Source organism: Pecten maximus, chromosome 3, assembly GCF_902652985.1.
Source record: "Pecten maximus chromosome 3, xPecMax1.1, whole genome shotgun sequence".
Lineage (NCBI taxonomy): Eukaryota > Metazoa > Mollusca > Bivalvia > Pectinida > Pectinidae > Pecten > Pecten maximus.
In genome coordinates, this window is record NC_047017.1 from 35,951,376 (window position 1) to 35,976,863 (window position 25,488).

At 36.9% G+C, this 25,488-nt stretch overlaps 2 protein-coding genes across 3 annotated transcripts; one reads left to right on the forward strand and one right to left on the reverse strand.

The window, feature by feature from the left end:
* Positions 1–25: 25 nt before the first annotated feature.
* LOC117324024 (cyclin-K-like) lies at positions 26–9,743 on the forward strand. The gene is made up of 9 exons (XM_033879619.1): positions 26–111; positions 1,352–1,490; positions 1,734–1,815; positions 2,074–2,205; positions 2,580–2,685; positions 3,616–3,673; positions 3,953–4,128; positions 6,404–6,549; positions 7,007–9,743. Exons 2-9 carry the CDS (start codon positions 1,354–1,356, stop codon positions 7,850–7,852), a joined length of 1,683 nt encoding a protein of 560 aa, XP_033735510.1. The 5' UTR covers positions 26–111; positions 1,352–1,353; the 3' UTR covers positions 7,853–9,743.
* Positions 9,744–11,648: 1,905 nt separating this feature from the next.
* On the reverse strand, positions 11,649–24,085 carry LOC117324025 (ADP-ribosylation factor-like). 2 transcript variants are annotated; one of them, XM_033879622.1, is made up of 4 exons: positions 23,890–24,085; positions 16,205–16,387; positions 15,829–15,969; positions 11,649–13,855 (listed from the first exon to the last, which is right to left on the reverse strand). In XM_033879622.1, the coding sequence occupies exons 1-4, from the start codon at positions 23,996–23,998 to the stop codon at positions 13,578–13,580; spliced, it is 711 nt and encodes a 236-aa protein (XP_033735513.1). In that variant the 5' UTR covers positions 23,999–24,085; the 3' UTR covers positions 11,649–13,577. The 2 variants fall into 2 exon arrangements, with proteins under 2 accessions (XP_033735513.1, XP_033735512.1); XM_033879621.1 differs by lacking the exon at positions 23,890–24,085 and adding an exon at positions 20,486–20,675.
* Between the last annotated feature and the right edge of the window lie 1,403 nt (positions 24,086–25,488).

Sequence of the window (25,488 nt, forward strand, 5' to 3'; positions counted from 1 at the left end):
ATAAACATGTTTTACGACACTGTCAGTTTAGTTTACGTCATACACTTCCACGAAAGTTGACGCATGTTGTGAATCTTTTGAAAACAAACATTTTAGGACCTTCTGAATGAGGTATGTACTTAACCATCAGTCATTAAGTTAATATCTTCATTTGTAGTAAAACTATATATAACACCAACATGGTACCGTTGGCGTTGTGTTTGTCTGTCTTCTAGATCTAGTAGGGACTTGCAATTGTTCGTTTGTAAAACAACAGTTCGTCAATTTTAAAATGTAATCTTTCAAAGCATTTAAGGCACAAGTCTAAACAGACTTTAAGCTTGCAGCACAGGCGTCTGAAGTTCTGACAGTAAACTGAGATAGAATACCATATAAAAAAATAAGAGTATTTACTGTCAGAACTTCAGACGCCTGTGCTTGCAGATGTCAACTTGTAAGTATTTCTAAAGACTTGTCTGAAGCAATATAAAACACTGAATCACAGGGGCATGTCTAGTTTTATATTACAAAAAATAGTCGGAAATACCTATATTCAATATATATAGGTATTTCCGACTATTTTTTGTAATATAAAACTAGACATGCCCCTGTGACTGAATCCGTACGTACTAATTTCATAATAAAAACCTTTGTACACTCGCGATCTCATCACTACATCAGTGATCAGGTTGGTCCTCTCATGATCATTAGGCTGAGAGGAGAAAACCATCTCAGTAAGTAATTGTACAGGTTGGGGAAAACTACAGTATAGTACATATACCAACTTGCGTATAATATGCAAACTTATTAAATGTTTTTTTTCTTAAAACAGCCAAAATCTTTTTAAACTCTATTTTTGTTTTAGAGATTTTCATCCAAGTCGCATTTATTTAGTCATGAGACACCATACAAAATCACAAATTCAAAAATAAAAATTATTTGCACATTGGAAAATTCCAAAAATTGATGGCATACTTCCAGTTGATCGAGTAACATCAAATTTCTAAGTAGGCAATGCTTTCAGTAAACATTTTTAGTTAAATAATATTTACCTTGTCATAAATAAATGTGCCATTATATCGTGAAATGCACTGTTTAAGCAATTTTTGCTATCTTAATTATAAGTCACAAATCCATACTCAAACTACTTGTATATATATATCATATAATATTCAAGTTTAGGTATTCTATGCAAGTTTTTTTCTTTAACCTGGAGTGGATATGTTATCTAGCTTTTTCTAGTAGTGTTACAATGTTTAGTATATGCAGTGCACGTGTCTGTGATTTGAATCAAAACAGAATTGTTGTTAGTTAATTGTGTGAACTAGAAGTTAAGAAAATAATGTAGCAAGCACATATTTCTTACTTGCAGACATGCCGTGTTGGTATTTTGAAAAGAAAGAATTGCGAAATACACCTTCATTCCAAGATGGCATTGATGCTGGCACTGAAGCCAGGTATCGACGAGAAGGAGCGAGATTTATCATTGATGCTGGTACCAAAATGGGACTGTATCCTTTTTAAAAATAACACTTTTCACGATTTTCTCTCCCTGAATCTCCAACATGAGATTTTTTTCACAGACTGGTAATGTGGATCCTTAGTGAAGTACATCCATTGAGTTGTGTTGAAATGTTGAATTTTTTTTTATAAATGTCTGACTTACCTAGCTACCTGTTATATATTAAACTCAATCCCTAACTCTAGAGGTCTTTCTATATAATTACTTTGAAATATCCTTGACAGTTGTACAGGCGATATGACACATGTGGGACAGGTGTTGTGTATTTCCACAGATTCTACATGTTTCACTCCTTCAAGGAATTCCATAGATATGTAAGTATTACAGCTTATTATTAGTATAATTTATGAACCATTCTTTTTGTGTAGAGTGTGGTTCTGTTATTTTATCGAGTTATGGGTGAAAATAACAGACGTTTGACATAAATTGTTGCTGGATCCATTTGTACACTTCACTAATTAGAAGTCATCAAAAAGTAGAAGACACAGCACATACGTATTTGACAATTTAAGTTTCACATGTCTGTTGGTTGAATACAATAATTTATTTCTTGATGGTGTATGTTTTTGTAGATAACAGCAGCATGCTGCCTATTTTTGGCTGGGAAGGTTGAGGAGACCCCAAAGAAAGGCAAAGACATCATTAAAATTTGCCAGTCTATGTTGTCCCCGCAGGTGTTCAGCGTGTTTGGAGATGATCCTAGGGTGAGTTTATTTTTGGAGTTGCTATCTGTTGGAGACTGAACTGTTGATAGGACATTAACAATACAAATCCACACTGATCTGTTTATTTGTTTAAAAATTCTTGATGTTGAACTTAAATTTTTTTTTAGAACATTCGTAAGCATAAAATGAATATATACATGTATTTGATTGCAGGAACAAAATATAAATGGTACTATTGATACCGGTTTTTAAATGTCGACTCAAGATCGAAAAATAGAATCATTGATTAAAAAAGAAAAGCCAAAACAAATTCATTTGAACTTTTCTACATGTTAAAAGTTTAAAATAAAGATATTATTTACAGAATGAGATAAGTACTACATGCATATTTTTTGTCCTTATTTCATTTCAAGGAGGAAGTGATGACAATGGAAAGAATTCTATTACAAACCATCAAGTTTGACTTACAAGTTGAACATCCATACGGATATTTGCTGAAGTTTGCCAAGTTTATAAAAGGTATACACACAAAAGTTGATGTGTCAAGTGTGAGGCTAGTGTGTTTTATGCATTTGTCATTTTACATACAATTCCAATGCTTTTAAAATTTAAACTGCATGATGGTGACATGTTGTTCTGCCTGAAGATAATGGAAAATGGATTTAAATATAAAGTTTTCAATTTCCACTGATATGAATTTTTGAAAGGAAATTTTTTATTTATAAGTGACATTTGAAGTTGATTCCACTATAAACAGCACCAGAAGTAAATATTGACATGTATCTGGAAAGATGTGTTTTTGTATTAAGAAATATGTGTACCATGTCATTATTTCCCAAATAGTAGTATGCATAGTAATGCTACTGTATTTTATCAACTAATGCCTATTCAAGCTTAAGTAACCCAGCACAAATACTCAAACAGTTGACAAAATTATCTGTACTGTTCAAGTTTACTGTCATCATACGTAATATTGGCTACTGGTTATAGAATTAAAGACCTGTGTCAGGATGTAAATTCTCAGTGAATGAATCATTGTCCTGATGTAGAATCAATTTGGGAGTGATGTCTTATCCATCTAGATCCATATTAGGTGTTGAATGAGTTACAATAGCACTGTACACAGTTTATCCTTTGAGAGAGCTATCTCCTCATGTAGATCCTGCGATGTTTAACACAAAGCTGTTTAATTAGCTGGTCATGAATCATTGTGTTTATACATTGTACATTTGTATGTAGTTTTACCATTTAATCCATTGTACATTTGTATGTAGTTATACCATTTATGGATTAATACTAGATACATTGATATAGGCCTCGTCAGACATTGTCATTGTTAGATCAGAACACTGGAAATACAGGTAAAGTTCCTTATCCATTATACATTGTTGTGTTGATTGCTTTACTTTTATCATACCTAGCATTAATTTTACTGCTTTGTATTTATAGGTGATAAAGAGAAGATACAGAAACTTGTACAAATGGCGTGGACCTTTATCAATGACAGGTAAGTCAGATAGGCAGTGTGCTTCATACTCAGGTGTACCAGTCATTGTCGGTTATTGAAATAAGTTGATGATTTATGGAAGATATTATGTAAAACATGTACTTGTTTAAATAAGTTGTGAAGGTATGTCTATTTGTTAACAAGGTAATTTTAATATGTTTATAAATCAATAGATAAATGTAGATAATTGTTAAGGATGCACAACTCTGCTAGGGTAAGTCCGCATCATTGAACATCCTTTAGGTAATATTGATGTCAATTTGAAATGCTTACTTTTAGTCTGTGTACGACCCAGTGCCTACAGTGGGAACCAGAGGTGATCAGTGTGTCACTGATGTACCTGGGTACACGTCTCACCAAATTTGATATACAGGATTGGCATGGCAAGGTGTCTGGAGCAAAGACGAAGTGGTGGGAGTTCCTAGTGGAGGATATTACCGTAGAACTGATGGAAGGTCAGTCATTTATGATCTTAAACTTGATATCTTTACTGTTTTGCATTTGATAACACATCTTGGAGTCCATTATGATCCATACTCATTACTACTATAACATGGCACTACATGTTATTTCCATTTCCCATATTTCAATAGTACTGGTCTATAAACAAAACTATTTAATTCTTTTTAGGTCACCAGAGACAAAGTCTCAAGTGACCTTTTCTAATTGCCTTTTGTCCGTCGTCGTGCGTCCGTAAGCAATTTACATTTTCTCCTTCTTCTCCAAAACCCCTAATCAAATTCAATGAAATTTGGCAGGAAGCTTCTATGGCTGAAGGTCAACCAACATTGTGAATTAGATGGTCCCCACTCCCAAGGAGCCTGAGGGATGGGGCTAAAAAGGGTAAAATTGTTTGAAATTTCAAAAATCTTCTTCTCAAGACCCAAATAAGGTAGAATCAAATACTCTTCATAGATGGAAGGGTCTTGTGGTGCTTTACTAAAATTATGAGTTTCATGACCCTAGGGTCACAAGTTTGCCCCTGGGAAGGGGGTAAACTTTATTATAGTTTATATAGGGAAATCACATTTTTGACTTTAATTTGTTTAATTTCTATTGGAATTCATTCTAACTGTGTTAACATTATCAGCACATATGATGACAGCTTAATGGTATGCACATGTTGGCCCTGACTGACCCCTAGGGGCTGATGGGTGGGGCCAAAAATGGTCAATTAAATTAACTGAAATATTTCAAATTTCAGGTGACCGTTAACGCCAATAGGCCTTTTGTTATTCAATGTCTAAGATAGAAACTTTCATGAAGACAAATAAATCCATGGCCATGATGAGTACAAGGACTGGTACGATACACCGATGCATCGGTGAATCGCGGTACACTTCAACATGATACAAGTATCGATCCAAAGAAGCAAATTACAATACGGTATCGATCCGCTATATTTTTGTGAAAAACAAAAAGCATTGCTTCATATTATCATTTGAAATCCATTAAACAAAGCTTTTAAAGTAAAGTAATTGTAAACAAACACCGAAAGATCGAAAATTCTGAAAGTGAAAGTACTTGCGAGTCTCGTTTCCGGGAATGGGGCACTATGTTAGGAAGCGTTTGATTGGTCGTTTCACGATGACTGTTTCATGGTTAGCCAATCAAATATTAGATTACAAAACCATTGCTAGACTAAATGTGTTTATAAATGGACGACTGGGATGAGTTAGTTACGCCGCAAGGCACAAAATCGTCCATGTGGAAGACGTTCGATCAGCCTGTTTATAAAAACAAATGATGGCAGTGGCATCAGGAAGACTGACAAAACAAAAACCATATGCAAGGTATGCAAGGCAGTTTTAAGTATACCGGAAATACCATGAACATGTCAAAACATATTGAGAGGCATCATCCGACATCAAACTTCAAGAATACCGAACATGCTGACAAAAACATTACTACATGTATAAAAACAGAGCCAGGTACCTCAAGTCAAGGGCAGCTTAAGCTTACGGAAATAAATAAAGTAAAATATGCATTTAATTCACCAAGAGCCAAGGCCATTACAAGGAAAGTCAGGTTATTTTTGGCCAAAGATTTAAGGCCTCTGTCCATTGTTGACAGGCTTATTTTCCTAAAAAAGAATCTCTTAATAAAGAAACTGGAAGTGTTTAATTTGAATCTGCGACAATAAAGAGCTCCATGTATTACATCATGTATTACATATTAGTTAATGTTTTATTCTTCAAGTCCTGTCATGTTGAAATTTTCTTTTATTCTACTAGTAAAGATGCAATGCATTTTTATGTTTCCTCAGTTCACTAGTCAATTCATGCAATACTCAAATGATTGAGCCTATGGCAAGAGGTTGAAAGTACTGTTTAAAATGGTTTTGTTACTTGTCGAACTTTGTGTTTAACAAATAAATAAAAATTGCTTTGACAATACCATAAATAAAGTATCGTGATACGTATCGGATCGTAGGTGAGGTATCATGATATGTATCGGATCGTGCAATCACTGTATCGTCCCAGCCCTAGTAGTTACCCATATCACACAAATGGGGCTTGTTATGTGATGTTGGATATAGACATTAATAACTTCATACCATCAATCATGTGCTTGTTATATATTTTATGCTTTTGACATGCAGTACAGGACTAAAAATGTATGATCTTAGGTGTATCACTGCGATAAATTTCATCTAGGAAACAAATCAAGGTCTATCACTGCGATAAATTTATCTAGGAAACAAATCATGGTTATGTCTTTAAACTTCAGATATATGCCACAAGGTCCTTGACCTATATTCCAACAATCCTCAAGGAGGTAGTACAGATTCCCCTCCAGTTACTCCCAGTAAAAAGTCTGCTGCCAGAGACACCCCGCCTCCACCCCCACCACAAGTTGCCAAACGCAGCCTCCCAGTAAGTAAACATAATATTTTGTTGTTGTTGTCGTCGTCTTAACTTTGCTGAATCTGTAGTCTAAGGTACGGAGAAGACAATTTCTTATTTTTACATCCTTGAAACAGCTATTGTCATATTAAGACTGCTTGCTATGTTGAAAATAGATACTTGATATATGTCATGTCAAACAACCATTTTTTTTCTTCGTGTGATGAAGGAACTGAAGCCAGACATAGGTATATAAGTATATAAAACAACCACATTTGGTGTGTAGGTAGATTATAAGAAATGCAATTGGAATCCGATTTTGAATTCAAATCAATTCAACAAAGAAATCACCCTAATCATGTTATGTATTTTGCTTCTTTACTTGTGTAATTATATAAATGATACTGGTCCAGTATGCATGTTGTCTTCACTCTAACGTGATGATGTTGAAGGGAAATTACTGATTGTTTATGAATTATGTTTACAGACAACTCCTGCTGATGGACCTCTGGATGCGAAAGTACCTAAATCACAACCAGAAAGGCAAAAAAGTAAAGAATTAAGTTCGAGACGAAGTTCCAACAAGAAAAGCAGCTCGGTGCCTGATGCTCCATCCTTGTCTTCCATGCCTCGATCTGCTCCTCCCCCCAATTACAGCTCAGCTCCCCCCGTACAGAGCAAACCAGACTACACACAGTACGGAGCTTACATGGCATCTTCATCCTCACAGTACCCATCTTCCTTTCTATCTCAGGAGGGAAGTAAGTCTATAGAGTCACTGGTGAGTGGGTCAGGCTTCACCTCCACAACATCGTTCTTACCAACCCAGGCTACTACACCTGCTGTCTCAGTTCCTACGGCAGTGCCACAGTACCCACCCCCCGGGCAGTATCCTCCTGCCCCCTACCAACCAACTACATATGCCCCACCCACAGCTTATCAGCAGCCTCCGCCGGTCCAGCCACAGTACCAGGCTCCTGGTGGCTACCCTGCTGCTCCACCAGTTCTTGGAGGTCCACCCCCACAACAGACTTTTCCTACGAATCAACCCCCACCACAAGTGGGTCAATACCCTCCTGGCTTCCCGCCACCACAGCAGTTTAATGCTCCACACATCCAAGGACCAAATAATTTTCCACCTCCACCACCACCACGACCTGGTTTTCCTCCTCAGCCACCTGGTGTCGGTGCTCCACCACCATTTCAAGGTATGCCTCCAAATACAGTTAACAGTATGGGACAGCCACAGGGACCACCAGTGCCCCTCCAAAATAATGTACCACTACATCCAAGTTCAGGACTACCAGTTGTGAGAATCACAGGTCGAAGGTGATATTATCAATAGTGTGTTCTGTTTTAAGTGTACAAGTCAGCAAAACTAATTGGTGATCATTTTCATTGGAGGTGATTGTTGTTGGGAATCGGATGGATGAAACCAATAGAAATATATGAGTTTGAATGTTGTTCTGTTATATACAACTTCAAAGATGTTGCAAAATCTTGAATTCACAGAAAATAAGTAAATGTTAATGTGAGAAGCAATATCAAGATATTGTGTTCTGTGCTATTTTAAAGGTGGTACACCATAGGTGCTAATATCTTTTGATCCTGTAATGTTCAACATACAGTCTATACTATACTGTACATATATGACCTATGTACAATCAGGGTATTACAGGACTGACTTGTTATTTACATGTTTATTCATGTTTTCATGCTTCTGCTGCCAAATGGGACTATTAACATTTAAATTTGATCTCTTGTTTTCCATAGTACTCTGCATCAGAAGTTTTACTTGAGTATGCATCCTGTACTATTTCAATTACCTGTAATCAAATTTGGCACACGTGGCATCTTAAGGTGACATGGTGTCAAATTTTCAGTAAAACATTGAAGCAATCTGCTAATCATCTTCCAAAGAGGAACAGAATACTATTAATACAGCATGCTGAACGGAATACCATTTAACAAATGTAAGTCATTGTGATTTACAATTTCACAACAAATGCAGTCATCCCATGATTGTTAGTGGTATAACTGCCTGTCTGTGAACAGATCTAGTTATTTTCTGATAGTAGCGTGTGATCATTATTTTTCCTGGTAAAGTACTGGGTATAACAGTATCAATAGGATTTTTTACTACATGGGATATTATACAGACAGTGCAATGATTTGGTGCCCATGTACTAATGTCCTGTATAAATTCCATTTGATGTATTTCACTGGCTGTTGAGATTGACTTTAGTATGCATGTGTTGTGGTATGAAGGATGTGTTCTTGTTATATTTTGAGACGTTATATATTTCTGATATTGTATGATGAGACAATGTGGAGACAATATTTCCGATATTATATGTTGAGACAATGTGGCGACAGTTTGCTGTAATGTATTAAGTTTTGTAAGTACAGTTTTGTAAGGAGTCTAAAGCCAAATACTAAAACTAGATTTTTTCGACTTTATTGAAAAGTTAGTTTTTTTTCTTTTAATTTTGAATTGATTTGCTTGTTGATGAAATACAACATGAAATATGAAATCAAATTAATTAAATTATGTGTTTTAGAGGATACCATTTTATAATTTATGTCAAGCAGACAAAGAACTTTTAATTATTAGAGTTCATTTTATGATTAGAGGTACAGGTATATGATGAAAGAAAAAATAACTACAAATTGTATATGATTTTGTCCATCACTCAGTATGTATCTGGTTGACTTTAGCAACATCACATTGGTTTAAACACAAACAACTAAACTTGTTATTTCGTTGATAGTGGGAGATTAACAGGGGTTTGTTTTGGTTGGTGTGGGCCAGCAGAATGTATGATTGTGTATTTATAATGCTATTGTTTCAAACCAGGTGCTACTGAGGTACACTTCATTAATTTATTAGTTTATAGGCAAAATGCATTGAAGTGAAAATGCTGTTTGTGATGAGAAGACAAATAATCATTATGTTATGTTCATAAATAGTGTTTGGGTATTTCACAATAATGTATTGACTATCAAAGTTTTAATTAATTGAAGATAAAGTAAATTACCTTGAGATAATATAAGTAACTAAATGCAAATGATGTGAGAGACGTTTTAGCGGACAGGTAGTATTTGATTTGTATGGATCTGGTAATGTTACCTGGACATGTTTCTGAGTATGGTAGTGTGGTATACACATGTACATGTAGTATGGTATTGGTGAGCCTGGATTTAATTAAATTTGTCAGAAGGTTTTTGCTGTTGTTGTGGTTTTTTTTAAATGTCTAATGAGCTAATGCAGTGGTGTGGTGTCTCTTCTCAATAGGAACATGATACAGGCCCAGTAGCGACGTTGGAATGGCCTTGACATTTAAATGTAACTGGAGTCAAAAGTGTAAAAAATACTTAAGCGTCTTATTCTCAGTGACTAAAAGCCCCAGAGTCGTGATATTAGTTGAGTAACATGCTTGGATGAAGGGCTACCGAGATCGTTAGTCAGCTTTCTAAAACAATTGAATATAAAAATTCCTGCAAAAATTAATCCAGGTTGTTACAGTTACCTCCCTTGAAGTATGGCTGTGAGTTCTTGTATGGTCACATTTGCGAGATATTCGTGATTTCGTTGAATGCGCACAACTGCCATTTGTATTTAATAGTGACAGTCTGCATATGGGCCTATCCTAAAAAAAATTCTTTCATTTGTGCAGCAAATTATTATTTGTGCCTCATATGCATCTCGGGAACCAATTGCTGGGCAAAAAAATCATCTGACAACTTTCTGCCATACTTCTGAACTCTTCAATGTCCAGTGACTTCAGGACCACCATCGGTACCTCTGGTATTACTTGACTTTAATGGCATTAAGTAGGCCAGTGTCAATCATTCAAACACAACAATGTCTTCGCCCCAGTATGCTATGGTAAATATGGAACCACGGGCATGGGTTTATTCATTGTTCAAAGGAGTTCATTGACGCACTTGAGCATTGTGACAAAGAAGTTGGGTAAAAGTTATTAGAAACTAAGTACATAGTGTGCGGTTTGCCCCGTATTGAAATAGTTTCCTGCCTGTTGGTATATACTACATGGTCTATTTTAATCGTAACAATGAACATGAGGGATATGTACATATAGCAAGCACTAAGCAGGACGCTGTTGATAGAATCCATATATTAAACGGGTCCAACGACAAAACAAACAGATCACAAAGGAATCTTGGCGCCCACCATCGAATTACCATATTTTATTCTATTTTTACTTCTTTTCCCTCTTTTTCTTAATCATTTGGTAACAAGATGAATACTGTGTACACCTAGCGAACCTATAAAGATGCATCTCCAGGACGTTTGAAGAAATAGTGATAGCAATTTATACCTGTCAAAAGCAAAGATGGTCGCATTGTTTTCTAGATTACACTTAAAATTAAATGTGCACAACTAGGCACCAAGAGAATATACTTATTAACTTTCATGAATAAAATTACAGTTACTAATATTCTCAAGAAATAGCGAAAACAATTTTCAAATTTGGAATTCAAACATCATTTCTTCAACTCTCAAAATCCAAGATGGCTGCCTGTTGGCCACTTGATTTTCAAAAGTAAGGCACAGCTAGAGAACAAGAGGACCATGCATGCGAAGTGCATTCCATTACTTTCCAAGAGATAGCGATAACAAAAATAATTTACGGACGGACGGCGGACCTCGCACGCAGGCTGATTTAAATAGTCAATTGCAATGAAGTGACTAAACTATCTGATACTTATACATTAAAACGTAACAGCTAATTATTAGTAATTTAAGATATCTGATTAGCATACCTCTTATTGAGGAGAATGTATTTTTACACAATTTGTTGGAGTATCAACTTTTAGCTTATTTTGTTGATCACAAGGGGCACATGTGTTAATTACGTCTTTCAATACTCCGCCCCCACCCCAAAAAAGAACAAAAACAAACCAACCATCCGTTAATTTGTAATGTACCATAATGATGTGGAGAATTGTCAGTTTTGTTTTTCAATGCGATTGAGATGAAGCATGTTAAAATCTCCAAAATCTTTAAAATGATCTGGTTCTCAACAATGCCTTTGATACTATACCGTCAGGGCAGTATCATCCTTCTAATGTGTAGAGACACCCTGTTCACACAACAACATATATAACACAGACTAGTTGCTTTATTTTAAATGTAGTCCATACGCAACAATACATTAGTTAAAATGTGCACATCAATAACATGGTGCTGTGTAAAACACGAAAGCTGCACTAGAAATCATTACCTGATGATATAGCACTTTCACTTCACTGAAGTCAAAATTAAATAAATTGATGATAATCATGACCAGTGTCAAACAAGTATATAACTGGTTCAGTGTAAACATAAAAAAAACTTTCCTCCCTTCTTCAAACGCCTTCAACTTCATAACGATTAGTGATCGAATAATTTAGGGGACGACGTCTTGCAGTGTAATTCCTTAGCATAATACTCCGTAAAGGAAAACCTCATATTTACAGAACTTCAAAACGTTAACGTTACGTATGGCATTTTATCGTGACATGTGACCTAACGTTATGTAAGACATTCTAACGTGACCTATGACCTTACGTTATGCATGTCATTATAACGTGACCTTTGACCTTACGTCATGTATGACATTCTAACGTGACCTTTGACCTAACGTTATGTAAGACATTCTAACGTGACCTATGACATTACGTCATGTAAATCATTATAACGTGACCTTTGACCTTACGTCATGTATGACATTCTAACGTGACCTATGACCTAACGTTATGTATGGCATTCTAATGTGACCTGTATCCTGACGTTTTGTTAAACTGGATTTTCCGTCTCTGTACAATTTCTTTATCCGCTAGGCTCCTCTCATGGATACAAGTATTCAAACGATATGAAAAGTAGTTCATAGTGTCTATGACTTTCTAACGTAATGTTACGTATTTTAAAGTGTCTATGACTTCTAACGTACTGTACTAGGTATTGAGAATGGTTATATCTAAAAATAACGCCAGAATGAATGTCTTTGTATTGCAATACGTATTGCTTTAAGTATCTTCAAAACCCTTCTTGATTTCAGGGAAACGCCAAGTAGTCACAAGAGAAGCCTATATTTGTAACTCCACTATACTACTTACTAATGGAATGACCAATCGGATGGCTTTATAAAAACATGTTTACAACAATGTAACAAAATATAATGTACACATTAATTAAATACAATTAGAATAAAGAATACAATAAAAAAAATGATAGGAACCATGTTTATAAACGAGTTCCTCACCAATGATAATCACAATGGTGTCATCTCGTTTTTCGTCCATACCTCTTTGTTAGAATCTTGTGGGACTGTTTAATGACTAGTATTGATACATGGAATCCGTAGTACTACTCTCCACCATCTGGTTATATTGCAGTACTACAGTTACTTGCATTTGCGGGTTCGCCTTTCCTTATACTATTTTATTAGTCTAAGAGTTGAATTCATCATCTACGCTTTTCTCGAAAATAAGTATCACAAGATACAAGTAAGCTGCAGTATCATACAACCCAGAATAAAAAGCACCCCTTCAGTCTATCACTCGCCAATTATGATGTAATAAGTAGCTGTTCCAATGATTTAACGTCAACATTATAATATATACAATTATTATATACTACAACAGTCAACAGTAAATGTACTGTAGCAAGTGCTATATCACTTCTTAAGTATTTAATCTCTGAGTATTGCTGTTTGGTTGATTGATATCTCGTCGTTCTCTCATAACACCTGATGATTCTGCAGAGAAAGTGTTAACTACACTACGGGTAATGTAATGTTTGTTGACCATGCATAACCCTTTTGACTCAGCTGTTTTAAAATTTGCCGAAAGCACCAGTTATCGGCTTTCAGTGTGTGGTCCAGCGGTTGTGGTTGTCTCCCAACGTTATCAACTCAGAATATAAGATTTTGTACTCTTTAGGTGCTTGATCATAAATCAAGAAACCATCTCAAAATACGAGAGGAAAACTTCATCAATTTCGTTCACACTAGTGGACAAACATATGCTGTTGACGTTATAGAAACCACCTTCTAATTCGTCCACGCTTTGGGCACATCAATTCTGACCAGGTCTGATTTCGTTGTGGCTACTTCCTGTTTAGGATTGTCTAGCTCTGTTGTAGCCGTCGATAACGTTGTCCTTGTTGTGGCGAGCTCTGAGGCTCCTACTAATTGCACGAGAGCGTCCAATGCCATGTGTACACTTTCCTCACTAAGAGCACACACCTCTATCATTTTCCATACCCTTTTTGTCGTCAAAGCCGCCTTCAGACCAAGAGCTGCCTCCAGATCCTCCAGGGGTAGGGCGCCTACGGGAGTACAAAGGTGCATTGGATCATGACAGAAGACAACATGTTTTCTTCTTCAAAACTACAAAACATTGGATGACGGCACGTGTATTACGCTGACACGAAGAGATAATGTGCTATAGTCCACAGATATACGAACCCCTATAATATTTCCCTTATGAAGTTGTGCGTTTGGTCAAAGGTAAGCTCCATGTTGTAAAATATTAAAAGGGTTTTAGATAACCGATACCATAACTGGTATAAAAAGCTGTACATGTATATAATTCAGTACGATTTTGTCCCAGATAAGGATACTAATAACAGTGCCACCCTGATATTACTAGATAGACAACCACGTGGATCTGATATTACGTCACTAGATAGACAACCACGCAGATCTGATATTACGTCACTAGATAGACAACCACGCAGATCTGATATTACGTCACTAGATAGACAACCACGTTGACATGATATTACGTCACTAGATAGACAACCACGTGGATCTGATATTACGTCACTAGATAGACAACCACGTGGATCTGATATTACGTCACTAGATGGACAACCACGTGGATCTGATATTAGGTCACTAGATAGACAACCACGTGGACATGATGTTACGTCTACTAGATAGACAACCACGTTGACCTGATATTACGTCACTAGATAGACAACCACGTGGATCTGATATTACGTCACTAGATAGACAACCACGTGGATATGATATTAGGTCAACTAGATAGACAACCACGTTGACCTGATATTACGTCACTAGATAGACAACCACGTGGATCTGATATTACGTCTACTAGATAGACAACAACGTGGATCTGATATTACGTCACTAGAAAGATAACCACATTGATCTGATATTACGTCACTAGATAGACACCAACATGGATCTGATATTACGTCACTAGATAGACAACCACGCGGATCTGATATTACGTCACTAGATAGACAACCACGTTGATCTGATATTACGTCTACTAGATAGACAACCACGTGGACCTGATATTACGTCACTAGATAGACAACCACGTGGACCTGATATTACGTCACTAGATAGACAACCACGTGGACCTGATATTACGTCTACTAGATAGACAACCACGTGGACCTGATATTACGTCACTAGATAGACAACCACGTGGACATGATGTTACGTCTACTAGATAGACAACCACGTGGATCTGATATTACGTCACTAGATAGACAACCAGATTGATCTGATATTACATCTACTAGATAGACAACCATACGAAATCTTTTCCTTTTATTTACATAAAATTATTCAATTTCAATATTTTTATTAACTGTGGGCCATATTGCCCATTAGTACATATTATAATATACAAAATCGTAATATACGTGAACAGCAATACAAATTACAAAGTGGAGAACGAGTTAAGAGTTTGTACATATAGCCAGGATCTTATTGGCTTCGAAAATAAGATTTGCATGATACAATTCACTGACATAAGTTACACTCAATAACTTATATTAAATATAAAAGTCTATACTTAGTAAAATCATGTACTATTGGTTACCTATAATATTGATATAATAACAGTATATTAAAAGCTATATATTTGATCTAAATGAAATACTGAGATCCAACGGTGAGGGAGATGCGAGAGTGGTTGGGGATACCCCTACCAGAAACTTGCACATCCCCCGATGAGATCAGGCAGATCTGATTGTATGGTGAAATACTTATATGTATCAAGTTAAAATATATGGAGCGAATGTAGGGGGAAAATGAACAAGTTAAAGACATGCGGCTCGAATCTTATTAGCTCACTGGATCCAAAACTTTAGATTGTTATGGATGACAAAAGCGGAAAGTTTGCTAACATTTATTTTGGGTAAAAAGTTTGAACAGTTTTTGACAAAAAAGAAATACATAAATAAATAAATAAATAGATTAATTTATTAATTTAAAAAAAGTATCGGTGTTGATTGTGTAACCCTACTGTACTATAACCCACCTGAGAGGTCCTGTTTGTTGCCTATGATAAGTAGTGGTGTATGTACAAGGTCTCGGTCGTGAAGCACGCTGACCAGATCTTGTCTGGCATCATCCATCTCCTTGGTACCCATACACGTGCTGTCTACCACGAACACGATACCTACAATGTACATTGACATGCTGATCTATTTATCAATTTTACTGGTCATATTTATGATATTTGTGATGCAATCTGATTAAAAATGAGCGTGATGTTTGATTGGGGACGGGCTTTTGTTGTTATCATATTGCGTTTTTATATTAATCATAGACTCGTGCCTTGTAAAATGATCGTACCACACCTTCTAAAACATTTTATTTCAAGTTGGTGCTATGAACATGTGAAACATATGTACCTTCTGTTCCCTGGTAGAACTGTCGACGCCTCACCCTGAAACTCGGGGACCCGCTCAGGTCAAACACCATGAAGGAATGACCACTGGTTGCGCGGATCTGTTCCACATTAAAATCGGACGTTCGGACCGGCTCCACCACGTTCTGAGATCCGAGTTTCCAGGAGTATAGCAAGTGGGTTTTACCTACATACAGAGATGACAAAGGTTAGGCCAGTCTATCTTAGAATATATAACTGTGCCATTAATGTCCGTGCCATTTCAAGACTCTTGAAAGAAACCTCGTTGTAACACACATTGTATGGTAAACAGTATAAATTCCCTCGACCGTTCTGACATTCTCGGTTATATCGTTTTGGCACCTTTATTTATGTTATTTATCAAAGGACCATTTTGAAGACTTTTTGTGAGTCACCAAGTTGTACAACAATTTTTGAAATTCATCTTTCGTTCTAGAATTACTATATTAGTGTAAAACCATACACATGTCGTTTCCGGTTTGTTTTCATACACATCACGTAGAAGAATGTGCCAAAACTGAAAAGAAATAACCACGACTATCCAATCCATACAGGCCTGAACCTGCGTCAAGATTTAACGTCTCAAAAACAGATTCGACCGTAGTGTAAAGGACACATGGAACAGTTTGCCGGAATATATACTATCCACAAGAACTCTGAACTAGTTTCACCTAAAAAGGTGTGTAAATGACATAACTGGTACATTTGACATGATTGAACCTAGACCTGGCTTCCAGTGATGCTAACTAAGGTGACCGACTCCCCTACAGAATGTTTACTGAGCAGAAACAGGAATAAGATGACTGGTTATTCCAGTGTAGTCACCTGACGTGGCGACATTACAGACTCGGGAACTTCTACTCCGAGACACTGCATTCTGGATTGCTACAAACGCAATGCTTTCTGCTGAAGGGGTGATGTATCTATCTCTGATGGAGTAATGGTGTATTTGAGTGATGGTGTCTGAGTGATGGTGTCTCTGAGTGATGGTGTCTGAGTGATGGTGTCTCTGAGTGATGGTGTCTGAGTGATGGTGTCTTTGAGTGATGGTGTCTCTGAGTGATGGTGTCTCTGAGTGATGGTGTCTTTGAGTGATGGTGTCTGAGTGATGGTGTCTCTGAGTGATGGTGTCTGAGTGATGGTGTCTCTGAGTGATGGTGTCTGAGTGATGGTGTCTGAGTGATGGTGTCACTGAGTGATGGTGTCTGAGTCTTTGAGTGATGGTGTCTTTGAGTGATGGTGTCTCTGAGTGATGGTGTCTGAGTGATGGTGTCTCTGAGTGATGGTGTCTGAGTGATGGTGTCTGAATGATGGTGTCTTTGAGTGATGGTGTCTTTGAGTGATGGTGTCTTTGAGTGATGGTGTCTCTGAGTGATGGTATCTGAGTGAAGGTGTCTTTGAGTGATGGTGTCTCTGAGTGATGGTGTCTGAGTGATGGTGTCTTTGAGTGATGGTGTCTCTGAGTGATGGTGTCTGAATGATGGTGTCTCTGAGTGATGGTGTCTCTGAGTGATGGTGTCTGAGTGATGGTGTCTCTGAGTGATGGTGTCTGAGTGATGGTGTCTTTGAGTGATGGTGTCTTTGAGTGATGGTGTCTCTGAGTGATGGTGTCTCTGAGTGATGGTGTCTGAGTGATGGTGTCTTTGAGTGATGGTGTCTGAGTGATGGTGTCTTTGAGTGATGGTGTCTGAGCGATGGTGTTTCTGAGTGATGGTGTCTGAGTGATGGTGTCACTGATGGATTGAAGGTGTCACTGATGGATTGAAGGTGTCTCTGATGGAGTGATGGTGTCTCTAATTGAGTTATGGTGTCTCTGATTGAGTGATGGTGTCTCTGATGGAGTGAAGGTGTCTCTGATTGAGTGATGGTGTCTCTGATGGAGTGAAGGTGTCTCTGATGAGTGAAGGTGTCTCTGATTGAGTGATGGTGTCTCTGATTGAGTGATGGTGTCTCTGATGGAGTGAAGGTGTCTCTGATGAGTGAAGGTGTCTCTGATTGAGTGATGGTGTCTCTGATGGAGTGATGGTGTCTGAGTGATGGTGTCTCTGAGTGATGGTGTCTGAGTGATGGTGTCTCTGATGGAGTGATGGTGTCTCTGATTGAGTGATGGTGTCTCTGATGGAGTGATGGTGTCTATGATGGAGTGAATGTGTCTCCATAGACGATATATTATTTTGTTTAGAATCCAGCATCTTACTGTGTGTATTATATCAAAATTCACGAATAATTATATTTTTTTGTAACCAATGAAAAAAAAACATTCAGTAAGGTTTGCGACAAAAACGCATTGCTGAAGTTAATAGTAACTGTCAGTAAACCTTTCATGTAGAATACCTCGAGTCGAGTTCTGTAATATTCCAATCATTAATGTACGCCTGATATATACAGGGTAGTGGAGGCATGACTTACAATATATATTTTTGCAAGAGTAATAATCGAAAAGCCTGTACTCTCTATATATAGGTGAAGAGGATGAAGCAACAAAGCGGATTAAAATCCCTTGTCAATTTCTCATGCTCGTGTTGTACATTGTTCTTGGGTAGCAACATGTGTTCAGTCAGAGGTCCTATATAGATATTTTTTTGAAGTTTTGAGTGCCAACATTATCGTTTTAATCGATCTTGCATATATTTTTATAGTTTTGTATAAAGCTCAAAAACTGAGCAACTACGAGTTTGTAAAAATTAAACCTAGTTCATGGTAATACCCAGGTAGAATATCACAATAATATTATAATTATACCCGAAAATTAATATATTATGGTACCCATACATATCTCAGGATACTTCTTAAACTAAAAAAGTTTCATATTTTGATTATGTATGTATTTTGATAGTCTTCATACGGTTTGATGTAGCTCCTCATATTGTTAGAGAGATATGATAAAGATCAATTCGATTTAGTATATTTTAGACCATAACATTATAACCACTATAAATTTCTTCAGTACCTTAGCCCCCAGGCCAAAGGAAACTCGGGCTATACTATTTTATAACTATATATTGATATGATGAAGTGGTTCAATATGCGTTTCTCAATGTCATGTCCATCAATCCGACAAATAACACAATAAGATTAAAATATTACCACAAGCAGATATTAATATAATTCTACACAACAATTAACGGACATTAGCCCGACACACGTTTACAATGAACCACTGTGGTGACACAAGGATGCCTTTGTCTTATCAGTAACCCACACTGTGATTATTGATTTCAGAACAAACTGGCGTTGTTACACAGTACAGGTACATGGCCTGGACCAATATCAATGATTGGTTATTTTAGGAAATGTAATCAGAACTGTGCATGTGTGTATACTGAGTACAATCTAATATATACCGTACGTTATAATTATATACGTTCTGTTGGACGTGGTAGGACATATAGCATCGGTAGATGGACGAAATGAAATAGGAAATATGTGTAAATGGACTCATTAAATACTAAACATTAGCTATTCTTCTACGTGTTATAGAACGCCAAGTCTAGAGAAAGGTTTTAACGACTCATTTTTCTGATCTAGCGGTAAACTCTGACCGACGTGCATATACAATTATGATGTATTATCCACAATACACCATAGCCTCTGCAATCCGTCCACCATTGTTACATGTCCCTGTGGTTCAGTTGGCCAGGATTTAGACCTAATATGAAATATGTAATCTGGCCATACAGTCTCTAACCCGGACTTTCCGGAACCTAGGACATTTATAGTATCTGGTGACAATTTATATTTTCGTATGAGTTTAGTAATTATATATTATGCCCAACTCATATGCAAATAGAAATATCATCGGCGCCTGAAGTATCTACGCACACAGGAAACTTGTACCAGGCATGTTTCGGTTGACAGTCTTTGTTGGCGAACATAGAAGAGTACATTAATTAAGTAGACAGCCATGGATTCACCAAGACTATTGATTCACCAAGACTATTGATTCACCAAGACTATTGATTCACCAAGACTATTGATTCACCAAGACTATTGATTCACCAAGACTATTGATTCACCAAGACTATTGATTCACCAAGACTATTGATTCACCAAGACTATTGATTCACCAAGACTATTGATTCACCAAGACTATTGATTCAGTCTCTAACTGTATTTTTTCATTGACCGATTCGACACTTATAACAATATATAGGATTAAATATAAACTAACGCTAGGTTCTGTTCAGGATAGTGACAATGTAAGAATCATTATAACATGTTTACTGTACTGAGTATAGCACCAATTAAATACATGTACATGTACCTGCTCCACTAGGCCCCACCATGAGAATCTTTTGAGGGTATTCTAGTTCCGTGTAGGAGAGATTGACGGCCAGGGTCTTGGTTCCTCCACTGCTACATGTGGCACCCATATCATCTTGGACTGTGATGATTCATTATATCCTCATCAAACACGCGAACTCTACATTTTCACGAACCTAACAACTGGTTGTTTACAGGGAAAGAGTTCTGAGAAGGGAGATAACCCCTTCAATTCCAATCAAGCGGACAAGGAGCTTTACATGTTACAATTTCAAAAATTGAATTTAAAACAGTGAATTCCTAACCCAGAAATATACTTTATTACTCGAATGCGGTATTGTAGGATTGCTTCAAAGTATTATAAGTTAATAAGTCACCTACTCGGACATACTTACAGGCTATATTCTAGTTATTGTTTTACACAGAATTTCCCCGTCAAGCTAACGGTACAACCCACACTGCATGCCGTGACTGTCGAGTTAATAAGTTTATGGGTATAGCTAATAGGCTATCACACACGTATATTATATCGAGGTAAATCTGGTTTTGTCACACTGTCGCTACTACTCTCCGAGAGATATGTTAAATCTCAGATCTCGGATTAATAGGACCGACACACCGGTCTATACCTGTCCAATTTAAAGTCATTTGACATTTAGATCTGCTATTGTTGGCTTAACTAGAGGCCCTTTACTTTTTATCGTTTCGTAAATTGTTCAAACGACAGCTATTTCGTATTTAATACGACATAATTGAGGTTTAAATTCATCGCTAAATTATACTGCTGTTAAAAATTACGCCAACGGCCACGTACAGTGAATTCACGCCCATCACATATCCTTTTCTAAATCAAAGTTGAAATGTAAACTAGCGGAGAACATGAAACACAAGTTCCGTTTTTCTAATAAAACTTTTAGACACGTGGTCTAAATAAAATTAAATTTCAAACTGAGCCGGTGACCCCGCTCGACGCACAGGGGCTTGGCACGATTTTCCAAATGATAGTCTATATATATATGTATATAGTATATTTGGCCCGATTTTCCAAATGATAGTCTATATATATATGTATATAGTATACTATATACATATATATATGGACTATGATTTGGAAAATCGTGCCAAGCCCCTGTGGCTCGACGTTTCATTCAGCAGATTTTTCAAGAAAGCGTACATCTGGGCTACTCTTGCACCATATGTACTGGTCAATTATTACAAATCAAACATTATAACAGTTACACAACATTTCTTTTCGAAGCGATTGTAGTGAAGTCGCAACGTCATGTAGCCCAGCAATGCTTCCAAGGAGAAATCCTCTCCCCGATTTTGAACTCATTATTTGTAAATGACTGTGAAATGCATTTTATTAGTGAATGTTGTCCATCAATTGAACTTAACTTAATCAGTATTTTTCTTCTTATGTATGCAAATGATACAGTGTTATTTGCTGACTCTCCAGAGAATTTGCAACAGGACATTGATGCTCTCAAATCTTATAACAATAAATATAGTCTTATTTTGAACACAGACAAGACGAAAATAATGGTCTTTAGAAACGGCGGGAATATTAAAAATAACGAAAAGTGGTTTTACAATGAAACTGAACTACAAATTGTAGACCAATTCAATTAACTAGGGATGCTTTTCAATTATAATGGTAAATTTTATGTTACCCAAAATCATGTGGCTGAACAGGGCAATAAAGCATATTACGCTATATATAATAAGTTCAAAAATCATGATTTTAACATTAATACCCAATGTTCTGTGTTTGACACATATGTAAATAGTGTAATAGGGTTCCCTCCGGGGTGCGTCAATCCCGACCAGCGTCGGAGAGACAGATCCCAAATGTGTGATCGTATAGTTTGTTTTTACCGTTACTATCTCCCGACACCGGTCAGCGAACAAGTCCCCAGAGAGAACCTCGCCCACTAGCTGATTACAGGCAGCTATTAACCCAAGTTCGAAGGATGTGGCGGAGCAATTAATTAATGTCAACAAACACCGTGAATAAAGTTATATATAGGTTTATTATAGAATGCAGATTAAGGATTATAGACAAGACATATAAGCCTAAACAAAGCAAGTGTAAATTAGACAGAGCCTACAGCTAACATTACCATAGTAAATTCTCCTACTTCCCCGCTAACACTGCAACAGCCCCACACCCTACGTATACACACCCTAAGTGCCCTAACGTGCGTACGCAATGTACGCGTGCTGTTATCAGCACTGTGTGGCCACTGTTGTCAGTGCCTGATAGAGAGGGTATCCTCTCCTGAGGGGTTGGCCGGTTATCCGGCCATGCAAGTCACCGTTTATCGCTGTGCAGTCCCCTTTTATACCCCAGCCCCCTGGTCCTACATGCAACGATGGCCATTCGATGGCGTTTACAATGAACCACTGTGGTGACACAAGGATGCCTTTGTCTTATCAGTAACCCACACTGTGATTATTGATTTCAGAACAAACTGGCGTTGTTACACAGTACAGGTACATGGCCTGGACCAATATCAATGATTGGTTATTTTAGGAAATGTAATCATAACTGTGCATGTGTGTATACTGAGTACAATCTAATATATACCGTACGTTATAATTATATACGTTCTGTTGGACGTGGTAGGACATATAGCATCGGTAGATGGACGAAATGAAATAGGAAATATGTGTACATGGACTCATTAAATACTAAACATTAGCTATGCTTCTACGTGTTATAGAACGCCAAGTCTAGAGAAAGGTTTTAACGACTCATTTTTCTGATCTAGCGGTAAACTCTGACCAACGTGCATATACAATTATGATGTATTATCCACCATACACCATAGCCTCTGTAACCCGGCCACCATTGTTACATGTCCCTGTGGTTCAGTTGGCCAGGATTTAGACCTAATATGGAATATGTAATCTGGCCTTAAGTCTCTAACCCGGAATTTTCGGAACCTAGGACATTTATAGTATCTGGTGACAATTTATATTTTCGTATGAGTTTAGTAATTATATATATAATGCCCAACCCATATGCAAATAGAAATATCATCGGCGCCTGAAGTATCTACGCACACAGGAAACTTGTACCAGGCATGTTTCGGTTGAATTTGAAATGCCTGATCAGTCTTTGCATGTTGGCGAACATAGAAGAGTACATTAATTAAGTAGACAACCATGGATTCACCAAGACTATTGATTCACCAAGACTATTGATTCACCAAGACTATTGATTCACCAAGACTATTGATTCAGTCTCTAACTGTATTTTTTCATTGACCGATTCGACACTTATAACAATATATAGGATTAAATATAAACTAACGCTAGGTTCTGTTCAGGATAGTGACAATGTAAGAATCACTATAACATGTTTACTGTATAGCACCAAATAAATACATGTACATGTACCTGCTCCACTAGGCCCCACCATGAGAATCTTTTGAGGGTATTCTAGCTCCGTGTAGGAGAGATTGACGGCTAGGGTCTTGGTTCCTCCACTGCTACATGTGGCACCCATATCATCTTGGACTGTGATGATTCATTATATCCTCATCAAACACGCGAACTCTACATTTTCACGAACCTAACAACTGGTTGTTTACAGGGAAAGAGTTCTGAGAAGGGAGATAACCCCTTCAATTCCAATCAAGCGGACAAGGAGCTTTACATGTTACAATTTCAAAAATTGAATTTAAAACAGTGAATTCCTAACCCAGAAATATACTTTATTACTCGAATGCGGTATTGTAGGATTGCTTCAAAGTATTATAAGTTAATAAGTCACCTACTCGGACATAATTACAGGCTATATTCTAGTTATTGTTTTACACAGAATTTCCCCGTCAAGCTAACGGTACAACCCACACTGCATGCCGTGACTGTCGAGTTAATAAGTTTATGGGTATAGCTAACACACGTATATTATATCGAGGTAAATCTGGTTTTGTCACACTGTCGCTACTACTCTCCGAGAGATATGTTAAATCTCAGATCTCGGATTAATAGGACCGACACACCGGTCTATACCTGTCCAATTTAAAGTCATTTGACATTTAGATCTGCTATTGTTGGCTTAACTAGAGGCCCTTTACTTTTTATCGTTTCGTAAATTGTTCAAACGACAGCTATTTCGTATTTAATACGACATAATTGAGGTTTAAATTCATCGCTAAATTATACTGCTGTTAAAAATTACGCCAACGGCCACGTACAGTGAATTCACGCCCATCACATATCCTTTTCTTAATCAAAGTTGAAATGTAAACTAGCGGAGAACATGAAACACAAGTTCCGTTTTTCTAATAAAACTTTTAGACACGTGGTCTAAATAAAATTAAATTTCAAACTGAGCCGGTGACCCCGCTCGACGCACAGGGGCTTGGCACGATTTTCCAAATGATAGTCTATATATATATGTATATAGTATATTTGGCCCGATTTTCCAAATGATAGTCTATATATATATGTATATAGTATACTATATACATATATATATGGACTATGATTTGGAAAATCGTGCCAAGCCCCTGTGGCTCGACGTTTCATTCAGCAGATTTTTCAAGAAAGCGTACATCTGGGCTACTCTTCTGGTCAATTATTACAAATCAAACATTATAACAGTTACACAACATTTCTTTTCGAAGCGATTGTAGTGAAGTCGCAACGTCATGTAGCCCAGCAATGCTTCCAAGGAGAAATCCTCTCCCTGATTTTGAACTCATTATTTGTAAATGACTGTGAAATGCATTTTATTAGTGAATGTTGTCCATCAATTGAACTTAACTTAATCAGTATTTTTCTTCTTATGTATGCAAATGATACAGTGTTATTTGCTGACTCTCCAGAGAATTTGCAACAGGACATAGATGCTCTCAAATCTTATAACAATAAATATAGTCTTATTTTGAACACAGACAAGACGAAAATAATGGTCTTTAGAAACGGCGGGAATATTAAAAATAACGAAAAGTGGTTTTACAATGAAACTGAACTACAAATTGTAGACCA